At 49.6% G+C, this 20,542-nt stretch overlaps 1 protein-coding gene across 1 annotated transcript in view; it reads right to left on the minus strand.

Annotated features, from left to right (window-relative positions):
• LOC146866832 (disintegrin and metalloproteinase domain-containing protein 9-like) overlaps nt 1–20,542 on the minus strand; it is a 762,935-nt gene that overhangs the window by 62,998 nt on the left and 679,395 nt on the right. The window contains exon 17 of the mRNA XM_085601842.1: nt 5,691–5,771. Coding sequence (XP_085457968.1) covers nt 5,691–5,771 — 81 coding nt within the window. The remainder of the gene's footprint in view (nt 1–5,690; nt 5,772–20,542) is intronic.

Genomic DNA, 20,542 nt, shown 5'->3' on the forward strand with positions numbered 1-20,542 from the left:
TGGTTTCAAAGATGGCTTCCGCATTCCATCAACTGCCTCCCCTTCTTTAGAACCCCCCAACAACCAGCTGTCGGTGCTGCGTAACCCGGAGATCGTGAGGGAAAAAATCATGAAGGAGGTACGGTCAGGGTGGGTGGCTGGTCCATTTAGTGCACTCCCACGCCCAGACCTGGTTTGCTCCCAGCTGGGGTTAGTTCCTAAGAAGGAGGCAGGGAAATTCCCCCTCATTCATAATTTGTCCTTTCCGCCAGGTTTATCAGTCAATGACAGGCTTGATCCGGGTCTTTGTGCTGTGCGGTACACCACCTTTGACACAGCAATCCTCAAACTGCAGAGGCTAGGTAGGGGGGCCTTGATGGTGAAATCTGACATAGAGGCCGCCTTTCGCCTCCTGCCAGTTTATCCAGAGGACACTCATTTGCTAGGATTTGCATTTGAAGGGTTTTTCTTCATTGATCTCTGCATGCCAATGGGGTGTTCCTTCGACTGTTTGGTGTTTGAGACCTTCAGTCGTTTCCTGGAGTGGGCGGTGAAAGATCTGGTGGCGACGCAGAATGTGGTGCACTACTTGGACGACTTTCTCTTTTTGGGCCCTGGGACTCTCCAGCATGTGGGAAGCCCCTGCTGGGTTTCCAACAGTTGGCTCAGTCCTTGGGGGTCTCCTTAGCAGAGGATAAGACTGAGGGCCCCACTACTTGCCTTGCTCTCCTGGGTTTAGAGATAGATACGGTAGCCAGTGTGTGTAGACTTCCACAAGATAAAGTCCCAGCATTCAGGGCTTCCATTGATGCATGCTTAGCTGCCAGGAAGGTTACTTTGCATCAATTGCAGGGTTTGGTGGCGCAACTTAATTTTGCCCTTAGATGTGATTCCCATGGGCAGGGTGTTCTCCAGGAATATTGCCAGGGCGATGGCGGGCTTGCAGGCCAAGCACCACCACACTAGGTTGTCCTCTGAGGTTAAAGAAGATCTATGTACTTGGAAGGGGTTATTGGCCGATTCCAAGGGTACCCTGCTTTGGCAGCAGCCAGTGCAATCCAGAGCAGAGGTGGAGCTCTACAAAGATGCAGCTGTTAGCGTCGGTTTCGGTGCAGTCTACGGCACAAGGTGGTGTATGAATCACTGGCTAATGGAATGGGTGTCCTCAGGGTTGACACGCAATGTGACATTCCGAGAGCTATTTCCAATCGTGGTAGCATTGCACATTTGAGGGCCACTACTAGCCAAGAGGAGGATTGTGTTTTAGTCTGACAGTATGTCGGCAGTATTAGTGATCAATAATCAGACTGCTAAATGCCCCCTCGTGCTTTGCTTGCTAAGAAACTGCTTTATGCAGAATGTATATTTTACTGCTAAGCATGTGCCAAGTGTGGGCAATGCAGTCGCTGATGCCTTGTCTCGTTCTAAGTTGGTAGAGTTCTGGGCACGGTGGCCACAGGCAGACAGGACGATGACGGATTTCCTAGAGGAATTATGGAGGCTTGGTGCCCCATTGCCCCCGATCTGATAGCGGCTTCCCTGGCTCCCAAGACGAAGCATATGTACGAGAATGCATGGCAGATGTATTTAGAGTGCTTGGGTGCAGCTGGGGTGAAGCAGAGATTTACACAGCAAGGGGTACTGCAATTTATGGTTAGGTAACAAGGGAGTGGGAGGTCATTGTCAATGGTGCATAGGCAATTATCAGCTATTGCCTTCTTCGCCGGGCTGAAAAGGGTGGCTGACCTGACCAAGGATCCTAGGGTTCAACTTGCCATGAAGGGTTGAAAGCGTCTAGGCCCAGTGGGCGATGACAACAGGAGACCCATTGATATAGATAGATTGTACCGCATTTTGGAGACCTTACCTCTGGTCTGCCGGTCGCTGTACGAGGTGTGCCTGTTCAGCCTAGCTGGTGGGGGTGCGGGTATTGATATCTCGTATTTTATAGTATCAGGTGAAATACTACAGATTAGAGTGAGAAAGTCTAAGACAGACTCTTTGGGGAAGGGAGTGTGGATGTGTCTGTGTTTGGCTCCAGGGGCCTCCTATTGCCCGGTGGCACTGACGCAGGCTTTCCTACAGATATGACCGAGGGTCAGGGCTCTAGACTGCTGCTGCATGAAAATGGCTCCCCCCTAACTAGGTTTCAGTTCACACACATTTGTGAACGCTCCCTAATTCTGCTGGGTGAGAATCCATCTCAGTTCACTTCACATTCTTTTCGCATTGGGGCGGCCACTACTGCGGCTACTATTGGTCTACTACCGGAGGTGATGAAGAGGGTGGGCAGGTGGAAGTCGTCGTGCTTTGAGCACTATGTGTGACCTCATTTGGCTTTGGTAGGGAGTTTTGGGGTGGTGCTACAGTGCCGCCTCCCTCTCCACAAATGCTTTTCTTTGTCACTCGTCCTCCACCTTTCTCTCTCTTTCTTGCTTTTCAGCCGTGAGGCAACAGCAGACGCACGTATGCTGGTGTGGTCATTCATTTGTGCGCAGTATTTCTGCGGATCAGTCTTGGAGAGGGCGCAGCTCGCAGCAGGCGTCAGTCCCCACTGGGTGGGGATTGGTAACCTGCATCTAAAGGATCTGGGGGAGCAGTTGCGGTGTGTGATTGAGAATGGTAATGTACCCATCCCGGATGTTGTGATTATTCATGCAGGGGGTAAACATGATCCCGAATGGTCGGAGGGAAGTAAAAGAGGCTTTATTCTCCTTGCTGTCTAATTTGAGGAACATGTTGCCGGATACTGTCATTTTTTGGTCAGAGGTGATACCTCCACAGGTATGGCCAGGGGATGCTCCCGTTCAAGCGGTTAATGATTCAGTTAAAAAACGGAACCATGCGGTCGCAAAAATATTGTCTGGCTCTTCATTGCGCACAATTAGGCACAGGCTAATCCAGGTATCCAATGCTGAGCTTTTCCACGTGGACGGGGTGCACTTGTCACTTAAGGGCCAGGAGCTATTTGTCTAGACAATCTTGGGGCCCATTGACGAGGTACGTTGCTGTCAAATGACAGAAGGGGGAGGGCGCCAGTAAGCTCCTCGCCCTATGGCAGGGTCCTTGGCAGGAAAGTAGCGGGAGTTACCGAGAGATAGATTTTGATATGGACTGACTAGTCCTCTGGACAGGGGGGCGCATTCATTCAGTGTGGCTCCGGGTTGGAGGGAGGGGGGGCTGACCTGCTGGTGGTCCTGGACTCTCCTGCCCTACCCGTGATGCCGTGTAAAAACATCTTTGGGGGTGCACCTGTGAGCAGGTACCCTGGTGGGAATCAATGCGTTATGCGGTGCCCTGGTGAGTTAGTTATCTCTTGGATGGAGGTTGGGTAGTGGCTACTTATGTCTCATGGACAATGTCATATTTCTATGCTGTCAAATGCCCTTGGGGGTGCGCTCAGGGCCTGTGCAAGTTGGGGCCTGCTTTGACAACGAGCACGGGGTGTCTAACACAATTTTGTGTTGGTGTGGTTTATTGCAAGTTCTTATGAATGTAAAAACAATTTCACCTATGTAACCTGCTTTGGTATCTTTTCTCCATCTTGATAATGTCTTTAAGGCTCAACGAATGTCAATGTTGATTATCCATTGTGTTATTAGGTATAAACGTTCAATATCTAACAATCATGTTAACGTAAATAAAGGACTACGCTGTGGAACATCAACTCTGGTCAGTGTACAGACTCTATGTAACAGGTTTTGTTTTGGGGGCAGGGTTGGACGGCATGTGGGGGGGGCGAATCGCACGTAGTATACACACTAGGAGATAGTTAAAGACTGCAGACCGTAGCATGCACACAAACTCTACTGCCTTGCACAAGTGTTGACAAAGCCCTGCACCATCCAGGCCCACTGCTGCTGGCTCAGCAGTCATGTTCTGAATCTGGGTCTTGTGCACAAAACAGGGTGGAAAGAAACGTTTAGATGAAGCCAAATGTCTTAGGCTTTTTCACAAAGCATTTCTAGCCACAGAGCCTAAAACCTGACTCACCCCGCAACTAGTGTACAATAGACAGTCCTCACATCTCACATCTAACACACTTTCAGTATGCAATCATCAGCTACTAAAAAGTACCTTCCACCCAACAATATTTATTACACACCGCTTTTCAAATCGCGTGATGTCGCTGAGTGTCTGGGTGGAAAGCTGCTCCCGGATGCCAGAAATGTGTTTTAGCCATTAGTTGTTGTGACGCGTGTCGTGAGGGTTCCTTATTTCCTGCAGTGTGGAGTCAGAGGCGTGAGTGCTGTGTCGAGGCATCCGCTCTTCACAGATCTACCGCCGACATTGCCTAAAGAGTATCTTAGAGAAAGACGTGGGCAGACATGCCCACATTCGGACAGCAACGTCTGTGTTGTCTGCAGCACGCTGCATGTTTACGGGCCGCTGCCTTCTCACAGATCTGCATACGGGGGATCCAGTGAGGTCTCCCCGACATCATCCACAGTGTGACTGTCCTATACCTGGGGGCACTTATTCCTTGGCACAGCATTACGGCGTTGAGCCTCTATGGAGGCCACATAGTCGGGAAGTTGTTTTAGTTGGAAAACTCCAAATTACCATAAACACCTAGGCAGAAAGGAATATGCATTTCTTCCATCTTAGTCAGGGGGTGATTATTGTTTTAATTGCAATAGGCACGCAATTGCTTCTGTGCCCTATATTTTTGTTCTTGTCTACCAGAGGCGCAACTAGAGACAAATTTCGGGGGAGGCTGAATCTGTGGAGCTGCAGGGGCTCTTAGAAGGGGTGAAACAACAGCGAGGCCTCATTGTGAAGGGCTCGGGTGCGGCTGCTTTTTTGCCCGGGAAGGTGTCTCATCCCGGGCTGCCACACACGACGGGGGGGGGGGGGGTTGGGGGGGATGGGGGGGCTGAAGCCCTGTGAGTCCAATGGGTGTTGCGCGCCTGTCTGCCATATAACGTTTAACAAGAGCGCAGGTGTGCTGTGTCATATGTTTCAACTGCAATTCCTGTGTTTTGCCTCCAAACCAGGTTGCATTACTCGCACTCATTTGTGATTCATGTACTTATGGTAACGTTTGGTGATTTATGTACTTTCCCGGCCAACGAAACTGCTGCATTTTATGCCCTGATGTTATGATGTATTTCAGTTTGATTCTGGCATTGTCATTTAGGTACAATATACTATACATTTTCATATAGCCCTGTGTAGAGTCTCTTTTGTGGTTAATTCCTTGTGTTACTGTATGAGTGTGTTGCACAAACGATTTACACATTGCGTCTGATGATAAGCCTGACTGCTCTGCGCCAAGCTACCAGAGGGTGAGCACAGATTATATTTGATGTATAACTTACTTGCCCTTTCTAGAGTGGTGGGTCCTGCCTGGCTTAGGTGCCTACCCTAGCCAGACAGAAACCCCATCTCTAACAGGGACACAATAACAAACTCTCATAAGACTTAAACATTGCTCTGTGTGTTATTATGTGTGGATTTCATAATAGCTGACAGGCAGCTAACACTGCCACTGCTAGACCTAAAAACAGCATCTTAACTCACACACATGAACTGCACTCTTCTGTGGAGTACTATTGTATGATAAACTATTACCGTATTTGTTACTCATTCTTTGGCTGCCATTAGGATTACATCTGAAGCAAAACAGTCCTTTAACTGCTTGATATCTCCCCCAGATGCCACAGCAATTTGCAGCATTACAGGAAAAGTTCTGTTCAATATTTACTCACTCCATGATCGTTGCACTTGGCTGTCTCGTTACAGTTGTAGCCCAGCTTGCTGCTGTCAACACATGCGTTGTCCACACATGCCTGCAAGAAAAAAAATAAAAAATCATCACTGCACTGAGTTTGGTCAGTAGGAAGAATGCATTTATGATGGATGAAACCCGTCTAGCCAGATGAGTAGTGAGAACGTCCTAGGATACTTTTTCAATGAACTAGCCTATGGTTTCTGACATGAGGGCTGCAGTGAGCTGACAAGCACACCTTTTATTTCTAATAACTCATCATTGATGTGCTTTTGCAAATATTAGTAAAAGGAGAAAAAATAAGACCCCATTCGCATGTCCTATTAATCATATGAGCTTATAAGAAATTATCTGGGAGAGAACTAATGAAAAGATAAGGACCCGGTTGGGGTGTTCGTCTCTAATATCGAGATTTTAATGCAGACCTGAACAATATTGTCTCCAGAATATCCACTAAAACAAAACTATATTGTCAAGGTAAGAATACACTGATAAATGCATGGCTTGAATTATAATTAAAGATTCTGTTTGACCACTAAAAGGGATCGCTGTGCCTCTTATCCGTCAATTCAGCATTATTTAATATAGCCAGGAAGGGACTCTACAAAAATGGAGGCTTTGTGAGGGACCACACGAAAAAGGCTTCCTTCCAGCTTCTATAGACAGATAAGTATACACCTTATGTTCTCTGATTCCACATCTAGCATGATGATATATACATGCAATGCCAAGGTACATAGATGTGGTATTAAGAATATTGAGTCTGCATGTGCCTGTTATAATAAATACCTTGAGAATACAGTTGGAGTAGATATTCTACAGCTGATACTGGGGCAGGTGCAAGTACTGTAACTTGCAGATGTGATATTCGACCTGCAGTGGGGGCTCACTAAGCACATGGTCCTGAAGAGCTCTTATTGTCTATGTATTTCTAAAGGCGTTGCATACAATGATTGTTAATTGGAATACCTTCAGGATGGCCACAGTTGCTGGGTTGAAGGAGGAGAAGGAAGTGGAGCCTGGAAGTGTCTCAGACTGAAGAGCCAAGCTTTAAGGGCGCTGCAAAGGACGGATGGTTTGAAGCTGGGATGTAAGAAGGTTGAAAAGTCTGGCTGGAAGAAAAATAAAGACTCTCCCTGTAACAGTAATTAGGGATGAAGAGCTGATTTTCAGTGGCAAGGCAGAGCTATTTTGGGGTGTTGTAATGCTGAAATTAGGTAGTGATGAACCGCAGGCCATGCCATGCTGATTCCTGAGCCGCAATTAGCTTTTGATGTTAAACTGAAAACCAAGGCATTTATAACAATATAAGTGACTGCCTCGTTTTGAACAAAGTAACATCTGATGCGTCAGATTGCAAGGGCGTTCATTTAAAGATAGGAGGAAGGAGTGGCGGCGAGAGAGGCCAGCACTGCAAATCCTAGGACCTGCTTTCTTTTGAAATGTTACTACCTCTGTTCATAGTCGACCCTCAGCTGGCTGTCTCCTCGTCCCACACTTTCTACCACACTGATCTTCTTTTAAAACTTCTATTACAATCACTTCCGATCCAATCATGTCCTCTTCTTTTAAAGATTCACCTGCTTTCCACCTAACAATCTACGTATGCACCTTCAGTACCTGCTATCAAACGTAATCATCAGACAACTAATAGTATATATCATATATTTTACTGTATTACACATAAGCCTTAACTAGTTTCTTAAACAGTCATGGACGGAAACCGAGGTATGAAAAAAGCTGAAGTATTTCACAGTTAAAGAGCAAACAGAGGAAGAATGAATTCTCGAAGTGACATAAGAAATCAATTGAAAAGGCAGGCACTTATAGGAGATTCAAACTGTTGGGATATCAAAGAGGATAGGAAGGAGAAGGGTAGGGATGGTTTCTCTTGAGGGCGAAAGGTCGCCTCCTGTATTTGTTGCCCCCATATTAAAAAATGTACATCATTTAAAATGCAATTAGAGTCTACTGTCTAGATGTTTTCCCCCCGGTCACAGTCCTTTTTAGGTCTCGGGACCATCCGGTCGGCAGACCGGAAGTCCGGAGATTTAATGACTTGGGAGAAGAGGGGCTTGAACCCGCCCCTCTTCTGCCCTGTTCTCCATTGGCTGGCCTCGTAAATGCTGGCCAGCCATTGGAGAAGAGGTCCCGTCATTCCAATCATGCCCCGTCCTTTTCGGATCGGGGGGCGTGTTTTTTGCGAAAAGTCTCAAGGAGGAGACAACAGCAAAACACGCCCCCGAATCCGAAAAGGACGCTGCGTTTCCTCGCCTTCAGCACCAGACAGCCGGCCAGTGTGGAGACTGTTCTGGGAGAAGGACACCAATGATGCTACCTCAGATGGCCTCCCACCAGACAGGGCGCCACCGTGGCCACAGCAGGGGGCTCTCATTGTGGTGAGGGAAATGGAGGGGGGTAGTCTTCCACTGCACGCTGCCCCGTGGCCCTGAGTGACAATACACACCTGCTAAGGGGGGGCGGGGGCTGCACGCAACCAGCTACATAAAATAAAAAAAAAAAACACACAGCAGCCGCTCCGCCTCGGACACTCGTGACGGCTTCTCTACTCACTTGATTTATTGCGGGCTGAGCAGACCGCAGTACCTTCTGTATCGCGCTATTCGGGCGCGTGTTCGGTAAAACAGCGCTTCTCGCGGCGCTCGAGAGCCAGCAGCTGCTGTTTTGTTTAGCTGGAGGAGCCCGGGCTGTGCCTTGAGGAGGAGGAAGGGTCTCTGGGCGCGCCGTGGGCAGGAGCAGAAGCAGCCGCGAGTCATCCATCCCGCCCCCCGCTCGCTCTCTCCTTCAGCGTGAGCTGTGCCCCCGCTGCAGTGTGTCAAAGCCCCCCACCGCAGCATCGGGCAAACAAGCGTCCGAAAACACCGCCAACAGGAAGCATGACTGGACAACTTTATGTTCGTGACTAGACCAGTCAGGATAATTTTACTGCTGACGTCGAACACTATTCTTGCATGTCCTCAGATGTTTAGCTGTCTTACAGACAAGTCTTAAACAGGAAAGTGTGGTGATGGTGCTGCGGTTTCAAGGCGCTGCGAGGCTCGGAAGTTGGCCTACTAGCCCTGTCAGTAAGACCGTGGACTACTGGCTATCGTCATATGAATGTGATCTATAAGTGCCTCGCTTCCACCTGAGCTTCTCCCTCGTCCTGGCTCCGCCTCCATCCAGGTACATGGCAGGAATTGGGAGGGAGGCCCGAGGCCAAACAGGGAGTTGCATTGTTAATGGTGGGGAGGGCGTCCCTTGTCTGTATCGGGCAACTCGAGGTCTGTTTTGAGCCCCACATACATTTGCCACTAAAGAAAGTGATCCAATAATAATTCCTTTCTCCACTGTTTATGAAGCTGTCTTGGGGTCTCTAGCAAAGAAGCCACGGCTGCTACTTTGAAAGCCAGCATGGCAACATTTTCCGTGGACAAGCACACGTGTATTTAAACGCACGGCCTGTTGTGGTTGACACTTAGAAACCAAGGACTGGGTTTCTAAGCAATTATCAACCGATTGTCCCACTCAGAATAATATGGTACGTGCCACACACAGCATAGGCCTCATTCAAAGGGTCTATGTTCTATTTGCATTCAATTCACAATGATCTCAAATTACATAAAATAGTCTTCATCTCAACTACAGTTATTGATGAGACCGTTTCTATGTAGGGCTGGCGCTCCAGTTCAGGGTTTTCCTTTCATAACAAATGCATTCTGGTAACTGTAGTCCTGGTTCGCTTCAGTGGTCCCACCTGAGCTAACACATCTGAAAGCACCCTGCGCCTCTCTAGAGTATAGTTGGTGGTTGCCACGCGGCACTGCAGTGATGGATGGACTGAGCACGCCGGGGGTCCAGGGGGCTGCAGTGCTTCTGAGGCCCGCTCATTGAAGCCAATCGCAGGAACGCATCCCCGTGATAATCACCAGTTAAAAGCACATTAGGCAGGCTCGTGCAGGTCTGCGAGTCCGCCGAAGGTGAGTGCGAGGGAGCCGTGGGGTTCCTTTATTAAACCCAACTCGTTTATGCTTGAAATTCATTTTGCTACTCTGTGCTTCCCACTTCTTCCTCTCTTCAGGAGTCACATTTTATTGGTATTCATTTTAACATATGTTTTTTTCCGAGTTATTTGTTTTTTCTCAAATTGTTTTTATTATATTTTCATGAAAAGAACAAAGAATTGATCAATGCAGTAGTAATAATCCTCTTTGAGTTGTTGTCTTTCAATGCCACAGTCGTTTGCATAATTGCCAAATGTTAAGGACACGCACGCGGAGTTTTCCACAAACTGGAGTGCTTGTATTTTTCCAATTCCATCTCACGGGAGCTGGGTACGTTTTAGAAGGAGAATTAAATAGTAATTTTTGACTGGAAGCTTGGAGTATCTGGTGAGCCCCGGCATGCAGGGCCTGTCTATCCGCATCTCGATGACTCTCTGTGACCGGCTGAGGTGCTCCTGCCACACCCTGACCATCAGCAGCATACACTGGGTTTTAATCGTAGTGTGTGGAAAGTGACTTCAGCAGCACGATCGTTGTTCTAAGTAGCGTGATCGTTTGGCTGCATAGCGCGATCAGAGAAAAAAACAAGCATTTACAATGCAATGGTCTCGGCATTGGTAAAGTTAGAGCTATTGGCATTGCTCATGATATTATTTTTGTTTGTTTTTGTTTTTAAAACATTTAAAGAAACGGCATTGTCATGAGCAATGCCAATAGCTCTAACTTTACTAATGCCTAGACCGTTGCATTGTAAATGCTTGTTTAAATTTATGTTTCCCTGCCATGGCGGGTCACGTGCACAGGCAGATGCCAATCATGAGTGTGCGCTCTGCGGGCCGAGGTAGGGCTTTTCTGTGCCAGCATGAGCAAACAAGCTGGCTGGGTCAGGTCTGCACTTAAGTGCAGTGTTAGCACACATGCCTGGTTGGATGGGTGTCTTTCTACGGCCAACCCGACATGCGCACTTAAAGCTTGTCCTATATAAACACCTGGCAAGCTGGACATTACAGCCCGAGCCTCCATGGTCTCATGGACTCATACGGAACGCTGCTTTGGCCTGCTCAAGCCAATCTGGCGCTGCTCTCATGCTGCTGGAGGCCATGTCTGGATTTGCTCAAGAGAGGCGACTACCGCTATCAGCCTGGGCCAGCAGCAACTGCGGAGGATGGACTCTCTGCAGCATGGACGTCACGTGCAGGGACTTTGCACTCCGGGCCTAAACTTCATAGGCTCTGTCTTGGGCAGGGTTGTGAGTTTTCAATGGGGCATTTTCGAAGCACGGCTCAAGCATGAGTTCTGGGAGCCGCGTGGGGCTCTTGGCTTGTGCTTGGTGCAAGCGGGTGAGCCTGTCGATAACACACCCTCATGCCTCCAGTACATCTTATGGACTGCTATGCTATCTAGGACTTGTTTTTTAGAATACATTAGTCTGCCCCTGCTTACGGCTCACAGTCCACTTTAATGGCAGATGTGGCATGCAAACAAAACACAGCAGTGCAGCAAGGACAGGGTTACAGGTAACAACTGCCTCCCTCTTTAGTTCAACATTAGAAAGCATCGCACAACCCTTCCCTTCCCTAGCTACACATGCAAGAGAGGAGTGTGTCTGAGGACAAGACAGTGAATGGACAGTGACGACATCTATGGGCACCACATGCTAGTCTGCCACAGGTGTGCGTGCATGGCTACTGGTGTTTTTTTGTTTTTTTGCACTTTCTTGTAGACTCCGTGTGTGCGGATCTTTATGTGTGTGCATGTATTACGTCCATGTACTAGGTTTGTGTGCGGGTCCCACTCGGGTCTGGGTTTTCTGCCTCACCACTTTAGGGGGACATCAGCCGCTACTGGAGAAGGGGCAGTAACAGAGAGAATAATAGGGATGTGCAAAGTTTCAAAAGTCTTTAGGAATATTTATTTTAAACTTTCCAATGATTTTCAGTGTAATGAAGCTTGGCAAAAGAGTTCATAAGGTGTTCAACATCGCCTGCAGGAGCACGTATATTTTACCTAAGAGAGAGTTGTGCCTTTGAAAAGATCTCTGAAATTAAAGCTAGCACTACATAGAAGAGACATTGTTTGCTACTGATGTCTCTCACCTTTTAGATCAGTTACAAATAGCCCAATGATTTACAGAATGACTTAAGAGAGATTTAAGAGAGGTGTCGAGTAAGCAAAAGACCACTGTGAGTTGTCTGGGACTCTGGCAAGGACTAGTGGCAGAGAAGACAAAGGGGCCGATTCCGATAGCCGGTCGGACAGCTGTCCGTAGCCTTACCGTGCGACCGACACGTGCCCGGAGCCGGTCCGTCCTGTAGAGTAAGTACGATGCGCATAACTGCCAAAAACACGACCGACACGTAGGCTGTGAATCAAGCCCCATTCTCCGTCCGAGCTGAAACTCCTAAAGATGAACTGAGTCGTCCGGAAGCAGTATCCATAGCAGTTTCCGGCATGACAAGTACGATCCGTACTTCCTACGCGCCGGACAGCTCGTCACGCACGGCACGTCACAGCATCCGGAAAACAAGCATATCAGCTACGATTCATGCCACAAATCAATCCACGGCTACGGACGGACCAGCTTGCAGTGGGTACGAGACGGAGCAACACTGCCACCCACACCCATATGGCTGATGTTGCCCATCACCCCTGCCACCCCCAGCCATAGGGCTTATGTTGCCCATCACTACAGCCACCCCCACCCATAGGGGACCTGTTGCCCATCACTACTGCCACCCACACCCATATGGCTTATGTTGCCCATCACTACTGCCACCCCCAACCATAGGGCTTATGTTGCCCATCACTACAGCCACCCCCAGCCATAGAATGGGTGATGCGCAACACATCCAGCATACTCCAACATCAGGTATGTCCGCAAAATACATCCCCCTAACATCATGACAACAGAGTGTAGTCTGTGACAAATGCCCACAACAGTAATTATGGCTACGAGCATACAATGTAAGTAACAGCACGTGTGTGACCAACACATGAGTGTGACATACACAAGGCAAGCCTCACCATAGCACTGTGGCAATGTAAAAAGAACACCCCCTCACTGTGTAGAACAGAAGTTAAGGGGGTGCCCCCAAAATGCAGCAGATGTCGAGCATTGTGGTGATGGGATCTAAACCCCACTCATCACAGTGACCAAAAGGTAAGTGTCATCATGGTCAAAGCTGCAAATAACAAATAGCATGTATGATCCCTGCTCCCAACACATCAAACACTTCTGGGGCAAACTAGTGGTTGTGTCCCATACACACAGAGATGTGGTGAGGCTAACAGTGCTGTGAAGACATAACACACTCTCGGCCATGTGCGGACAAGCACCACACATGGGGCTGACAATGCATACAGCGTACAACGACACAACAGCAGAAGTGACCATCACCAAGCATGCACACATCTCGAAAATAGACACACCAATCAAAACAACATGTGTAGACTGTAGGTGTCAGATCCCAAACTCATATTCCATGCCAGCAATGGCACCCAACAACCAGGATGAATGTGCACAATGATGTGAAATGACTCACAGGGACAGCATGCAAAATCACAGAAACAGCATCCAGACAAAGGCCCACAACAGCAATACCAATGCACTGGTGCAGATGCACAAACACAAACAGGCAAACTCACACTGCACATCGGACACAACATGTGTGTGTGTGTGTGTGTGTGTGACAGTATCGCCAGGCAACTACACAACACATGAGGGGGGCTGAACCACAGTGACACAGATGTGGACACAGTGCCATAAAAAAGTAAACCATCATTGGGACACCCTCAGTGGGCAATCAGGCGTTGGGAGATGAGAGGGAGCACAACAGACACATGTGACACAAGCTGGAATGAACACCAACTAACACAGCAAGAGACTGACACACAATACCACTTCCCCCAGGTAACAGACATTGGGGTGACACAAGCATGCATGACACCTCCACTGTGATGCTAAAGGCAGATGTCGTACAAACTGGGAAACCCAGACATGTGTCCTGTGCCACAAACGTACATTACACAAACACAAATCACTCAGCATGGCCCCTCATCCATGGACAAACGGGAGCTAGGGGACCACCTATGCAAACATTCACATCAGTCCACCCTCAACACCACACACCCTGAACTGCAACAATGTGTAACTGTGAAGCCCACATGGACAGGTGACATTGCACATGCACCCATTACAAACACAGGAATGTTGGGAGGAACTAAGGTGCACACACACATCACACAAGTACAGTCAACAACCCTGGAGAATGACAGACATACTGCACAGTATGCGGTACATGGCCATGACCTCAAAGCTCACGTAACCTTCAGAATCCCTGCCACAGTCCCAGGACAATGCAGATGCCAAGGAGAAACACAAGGCACACATGCTGACACCTGCCATCATCGCAGCCATGAACCCGACAAGTGGGAGCAGTCACACACACATCAAATGTCTCAATCAGTGAAAGCTACCACCTAGGGACAACTACATGATTTAGCAAATAAACAGGTGCCTTGAGGAACCCTGACTGTGTCCCATCTGTGTCTGACAACATCATCACAACTCAGAACTGACAAATCCCAATGATGATACACCAATTAATAGTAGTGTGTCATGCACCCACACATCTGGTAGCCCATTGGAAAAGTAGTGGGATGAACCCAGTACCACTCAGCAAGCATCAACAACAGGAACATATCAAGGGAACACTGTCTGTGTATGAACAGGGATGTGGACACACACACATGCCCATTCAACACACACCATGGGCCCAGGCCATGTCACTGGACAACACACTTACTTGAGGGGACACAACTCTTGTGGGAGCCCAGCTGTGCCAAACATATTCACCGCAAGTCCCACTCATGTCTGCAGAACACTTGGTCAGTCAGCCATCAGTTACCACACAATGAAGGCTCTGGTCACAACAGCCTGGGTACGTGAGTCTCCCCTAAGTCATCTGCACATACCCAAAACATATGTCTAGAAAGTTGCACAGAGTACGGGTGGGCGTAGTTCGCGAAGTAGCACTTCGCGAAGCTACGCAAAGTGAAGTTCGCACTACGCGAGCTACGCGTAGCACTTCGCGAACTGCGAAGTAACATGTTCGCACTGTGCAAGATGTTGTTGTTTTCAATGATTGCACAGTGCGGACAAGCAACCGGCACTGTGCAATCATTGAAAATGGCATCTTGCACAGTGCGAGCTGTAGTTTTCTGCTGCTCGAGTAGATTTTGACTCGAGCTGCAGCTTTCTCAACGCGAACTGGTAGTTTCTCATCGCGAGCGGTCGCGAGCATACGCGACCCCTCGCAATGAGAAACCTGACCTTCTCGCGTTGGGAATCTCGCCGGGAGGTTTATTTTCCATGCTCGCGATCGCGAACAAGGAAAAAGTCTCGCCAGGATGTCATTTTGCTTGCTCGCGGTCGCCAACTTGACGTTGAGGACCGCGAGCAAGCAAAAAATGACCGCAGCACTACGCAACACTACGCTACGCGTGTTCGCACTGTGCTACGTGCAGTTCGCGTAGCGCGAAGTAGCGCAAACTTCGCAAACTACGCGAGCGTAGCGTAGTGCTTCGCCCAGGCCTAGCACAGAGGCCCCAGTTGCTCCTATTACAATGATGCCCACACCTGTAGGTACAGTGTTGATGAGCACAAAGTATTTGGAAGTGAGAAATTGGACAATGGGAAGCACATCATATGTGCAGGGGTGCAAGCCACAGATGTGACCATGCAAATGAAATGCTCACAAAGAGATGTACACAAATAGGTGATCCTGACACACCCATGTAGCTGCAAAGGATGACATGGATACCCACCAAAATAGGATACATATCTCATGGACCACAGGGAGTCCCTCACATCAACACATCAGTATTCAACATTGTAAACCAAGCATTACAGGTGCAAGGGCATGTAAAACAACATCAACATAATGTACAGCTAAATCAAGTTCACAGGGATAAAGAAAAAAGCTTTATTCAGCATATTAAAAGTGAAACGTCTGTTCTAACAAAAGGCCAATGGCCAGTCCATGTCCAAATGCCAAGGAGTGAACTAGAGTGACAAATTCAGTATATGAAAATCTAAACGTCTGTGCAAACAAAAGGCCAATGGCCAGTCCATGTCCAAATGCCAAGGAGTGAAGTAGAGTGACAACTGTCACACCTTGCTTGCCTGCACTGCTAAGGACCGGGGTCATCCCCTCGGAGGGGCATACATGGGGGCAGGCCAGGCACCGCAGGGACAGGATCAGGGCGCAGCAGAAGGAGGCAGTGAAGAGGTGGTGGATGCAGGCAAGACACTTGCAACTGCAGTGGAGCTGACTGAATTGGTGGGTGCTGTCACAACTGTGGGGCACAAGTCAGATGGGGTGGGTGCCGGCACAACTCCAGTGGGCAGGTCAGATGGAGTGGATTGGCTCACCACTGCAGTGCCCAAGTCAGATGGGGTGGTCGTGGACTCCAAAGCAGTGCCTACATCCATGGGAGCGGAATGGGGGACAGGTGAGGTCAGCAGGGCAGGGGGGGACATGGTCCCCACATCAGTGGCACCAACTGTCTGACCAGGTGTGGAGGAGCAAGTGCTAGGGGGGATGGCCTTAGCATTTTGGGGATGGTGTATCTGTGTGTGGGGGAACCCGGGGCAGGGAGTGGCAGGGGAACCTCTGACGTGGGTGCCTGGGGGATGGAGGACGGAGACTTTGCCTTGGAGCTGTGTGGTGGCGGGGGTCTTGCTCTTCTGGCGCCAGGTGGACTTGAGGGTGGGCGTCTCTGTCTGACTGCGCCTGGGGGAGGGTGTCCGGGTGTAAGGGGCACTCCCTTCTGTGTGTGGGGACTTCCTCTTCCACTTGTAATCAGGAACTGCAGGGTCAGTGGGGAAGAGGCCAAGGTCACAGAGGAAGAGCCTCTGGGGGGATGGGGCTGCAGGTGAGGCAAGGGAAGGGGGCTGGGAGGGAGAGGTCTCGGAGGACTGCGGAGTGGTTGTGGATGACTGTGTGTGTGTCAGCAAACCAGCCCCTGTGAGTGTGGAATCAGTCCCCTGCGCTTGCTTGTGTGCACGTCTAGACCTTGGTTTGGGGGTTTCTGTGCTTGGGACAGGTAGGGTGCTAGGAATCGTGGGTGGTGCAGGGGTAGGAGGGGTGCGGGACTGTTGGAGGAGGGACACTGCTGCCGTCAGGGAGGAGGCCACGGACTGATGGGTCCTCTGTAGGGCAGACATGCCCGAGGAAATGCCCTCCATGAATGACACCAGTTGGGTCAACAGACCTGTGTGTGCATGGAGGACCTTCAGCATCGACGTCTGCCCTACATGGATCTGTCGAAGTAAGTCCACAGACTCCTCACTCAGGGCAGCAGGGGACACAGGGGCAGGGGGTGCAGTGCCTGGCACAAAGGAGACATGCTCACGAACACGGGAGCCCACAGGGACCTCTGGGATGGGAGCCGATGGGAGGGTGAAGGTGGTGGTGGTGGCGGGGACAGCCTCACCAGATGGGGTTTGGTGGCTGCTGACACCCGCCTCCACAAGGGAGTCATCCTCAGAGCTGCTGTGGCCCTCAGCTGGGGGGATGGTGCTGACGACTCCTCTGTGTGGCTACACTCGCCCTCCGTGCCACTGGGTCCACCCGACTCCTCTCCTTCTGTCCCTGTAAGGCTCTGTGGCTCCTCCTGGTCCGTGGAGCTGTCCCCTCCTGTGGCCGTGGATGTATCTGGATAGGAATAGGAAGTAACAGAACAACATCAGTCACCTGCACCGACTGCACACACCACAGTGAGTACATCACATCATAGGGTAAGCCCTGGCATCATCAGCTGAACACAGCTCAAAGTGCCAACACTGTTTAGGATAAGACAATTGTCATTCTCAACATCAACCATGGCACACATATCCCTCCTTGACTTTGACACATATGTCAGTTGCATGTTGGATGCTAACACCCCAATGTGCAAACATGCACCACCCACACATTAGTTGTACATGTAAGTGAACATGTAGGAGTATGTCACTATACACACAGCACATCTCTTGCTACTGACTCAGTACAGGTGTCCGGATCAAGGGATGGGCAGAAACTCATTCCACATGCTTGTGATGCATGCCAGCAACACACACTATGATGTACTCCTGTCCTGATGGTCAATGCCACAATGTGGTGCATGGTGCACACTTGAACACAATGCAGGCTCACTCATAGCAAGTAAAATGCCATGGCACTGGTATGTCCTGAAAGTCAGTCAACACTGTCTCCTGTCACAGGGGCAGGGCATCCAGACAACAACAATATGCACTGACTCACAATCCCAGATCTGGGGTAAAGCAAACTCAGTAGATGGCCAGCACACTTGCCCATCCCATGCAAACAACATATCCAGGACCCAGAAGACCCCACATCATGCAAATCAGACATATGAGTCTCAGCAAACACTAATCCCTGTACATTAACACATCACAGTCTGCCATGCATGTAACCCAGCTGCATGAAGGACACTGCTGCGGGAGATTGGTGTCAGTGGTATGGCCCTGAATTGGTTCAAAAGCTATCTCTCAGACCGTAGCACCATTGTTCAGTCGGGACTCAGTACCTCCTCCACTAGATCTGTCACGATGGGTGTTCCTCAAGGTTCCATTCTGAGTCCTACTCTCTTCAATCTTTATATGACTCCATTGGCCCCAGTGATTAGAGCATACGGATTTGATGTCATATCGTTTGCCGATGACACTCAGATCATAGTCACACTGGGTCCTGACCCGAAAGAAACAATGATGCGTTTTAAAAACTGTATGTCTCATATCAATAGGTGGATGAAAAACAACCATCTTCAACTGAATGGTGCAAAGTCTGAGATCATGCCTTTTGGGAAAGCGCTAGAACAGTGGTATTCTGAATGGTGGCCCGTTGACCTTGGTGCCTGTCCTGTCCCCAAAGAGGTGGTCCGTAACCTGGGCTTTTACATGGACAATCAATTGTCCATGAGAGCCCAGGTTAAACATATTGTCAGTTCCTGTTTCGGAATAATGCGTACACTGCGGAGAGTTTTTAAATGGATCCCCCTGGAAGCCAGAAAACCGCTGCTTCAGGGTCTGATTACCAATCGGATGGACTACGGTAATGCACTCTTACAGTACATAAACAAATCCTTCTTAAACAAACTCCAGACTTTACAAAACATTGCGGCCAAAATGATTCTGAATCTCCCTCATCAAACTTCTTCTCCTCCATGTCTTAGAGCTCTGCACTGGCTTCCAGGGAGAAAGCGCATTCTTTTTAAGGTTTTATGCCTTACACATAAATATCTTTATGGGAAGAAACCACAATACTGGTCCAGAAAACTTTGTTGGTACAAGCCTCAGAGGGCGCTGAGGTCTAGTACCAAGTCCCTGCTCACCTCCTTCAGAATATACACCACCAGACAGGGTGGTAGATCTTTTTCCTACTTAGCCACGTCTTTCTGGAACAAATTGCCGGCTGACCTGCGATCCACCCCCATTCTAGGGTGCCACACCTGTGGAACAGATGAGGAGGGTGCATCACACAAATGAGGGACCTGAGTTTGGGACTACAAGAGCTACGTAATGTTGAAGTGTGACCAGGACAAAAGACTGCTATTTGCATGTCAGACATATTACACAGATCAGACAAGGACTCACCCCCTTCTTGCTGCTGTCTGGCCTTCAGCTGCCTAACCAGGTCCGGGAAGACCACCACCAGGATACAGAGCATGTGGGCAGTCAGGGTCTAATGTCCACCCCTCCTGCGTGGAGGTGACAGCTTCAGCTGGACTCTAGCTATCCTACGGGTCCAGCCCCGAAGGTCCTGCCACCTCTTCTGGCAGTTGCGGATCCGGCGCTTGTAGACCCACACAGAACAAACAGCCCGGGCGATGGTCAGCCAGATCTCCTGCTTCTGGTGGGCATCAACCTGTGAGGAGGACAAAGTGAAAAGTAAATTAACACACATGCCCCAGATTGCTGCAGCACACATTTGGATAGACATGTCATCATCACAAAGGGAAATAAATTACACAGGCAGTGCAACCATGGGGATTGCAAAAGCACATGCATGTCTGACATGTTAACAATGCCTGGATAGGAGGAGGAGCCTAGCGCTTGACCAAGATGGCCGCATGAGCTTTGAGCTCCCGGGACCCACGCGCCCTCCGTCGTTTATCCTGTCTTAAATCCTGCCTCACATGCACGGCATCCTGCAGATGACTCATTGCTGAGGCGATTGATGCCGCCCGGGTTCAGATCGCCCACCGGGAACCGGAGTTGTGCACGGCGGAAGATTGAGGCCTATCTCCGGGGGATGGCAGGGGCTGGCGTTGGCAGGATGCCCGGCCACTAATTGAACAACAGCGGCCTGGCGGGGTGTGAACTGGCGGACGGAGAACGCCGTACTTTCACTTTCACTTTCTCGCCTTTTGTTTGCCCAGGCCCGGGAGTGCACCCTGATGCTTCACTATCCTCTGGACGCCTTGCGCCCTACTCTGACTGGTTATTGCAGATCCGGCTTATCCTGTACCCTCTGACTGAGAGAGGGACGTCTCTTTGCACCGGATCGCTCTGTGTCAGAAATGTCGGCTAAAGCAGAGGTGGATAGGCCGAAACCCAAGGCTACCAGGCGGGGAGCCTATACCCAATCCAACAATATGGATCGCTATGCCCAGCAGAAGGGATTGCCTGGTGGATCGGGACAGTCACAAGACGTGCAGAAAGCTGACTCATCCCCGACCTCGGAGCTCTCGTTGCAGGATGTTATGGGTGCGATCGAGGGGATGCAAGCCTCGGTTGGGCGACAGTTTGATGCCCTGGCGCATA

This window comes from Triturus cristatus, chromosome 1_2 (assembly GCF_964204655.1).
Source record: "Triturus cristatus chromosome 1_2, aTriCri1.1, whole genome shotgun sequence".
NCBI classification, from domain to species: Eukaryota; Metazoa; Chordata; class Amphibia; order Caudata; family Salamandridae; genus Triturus; species Triturus cristatus.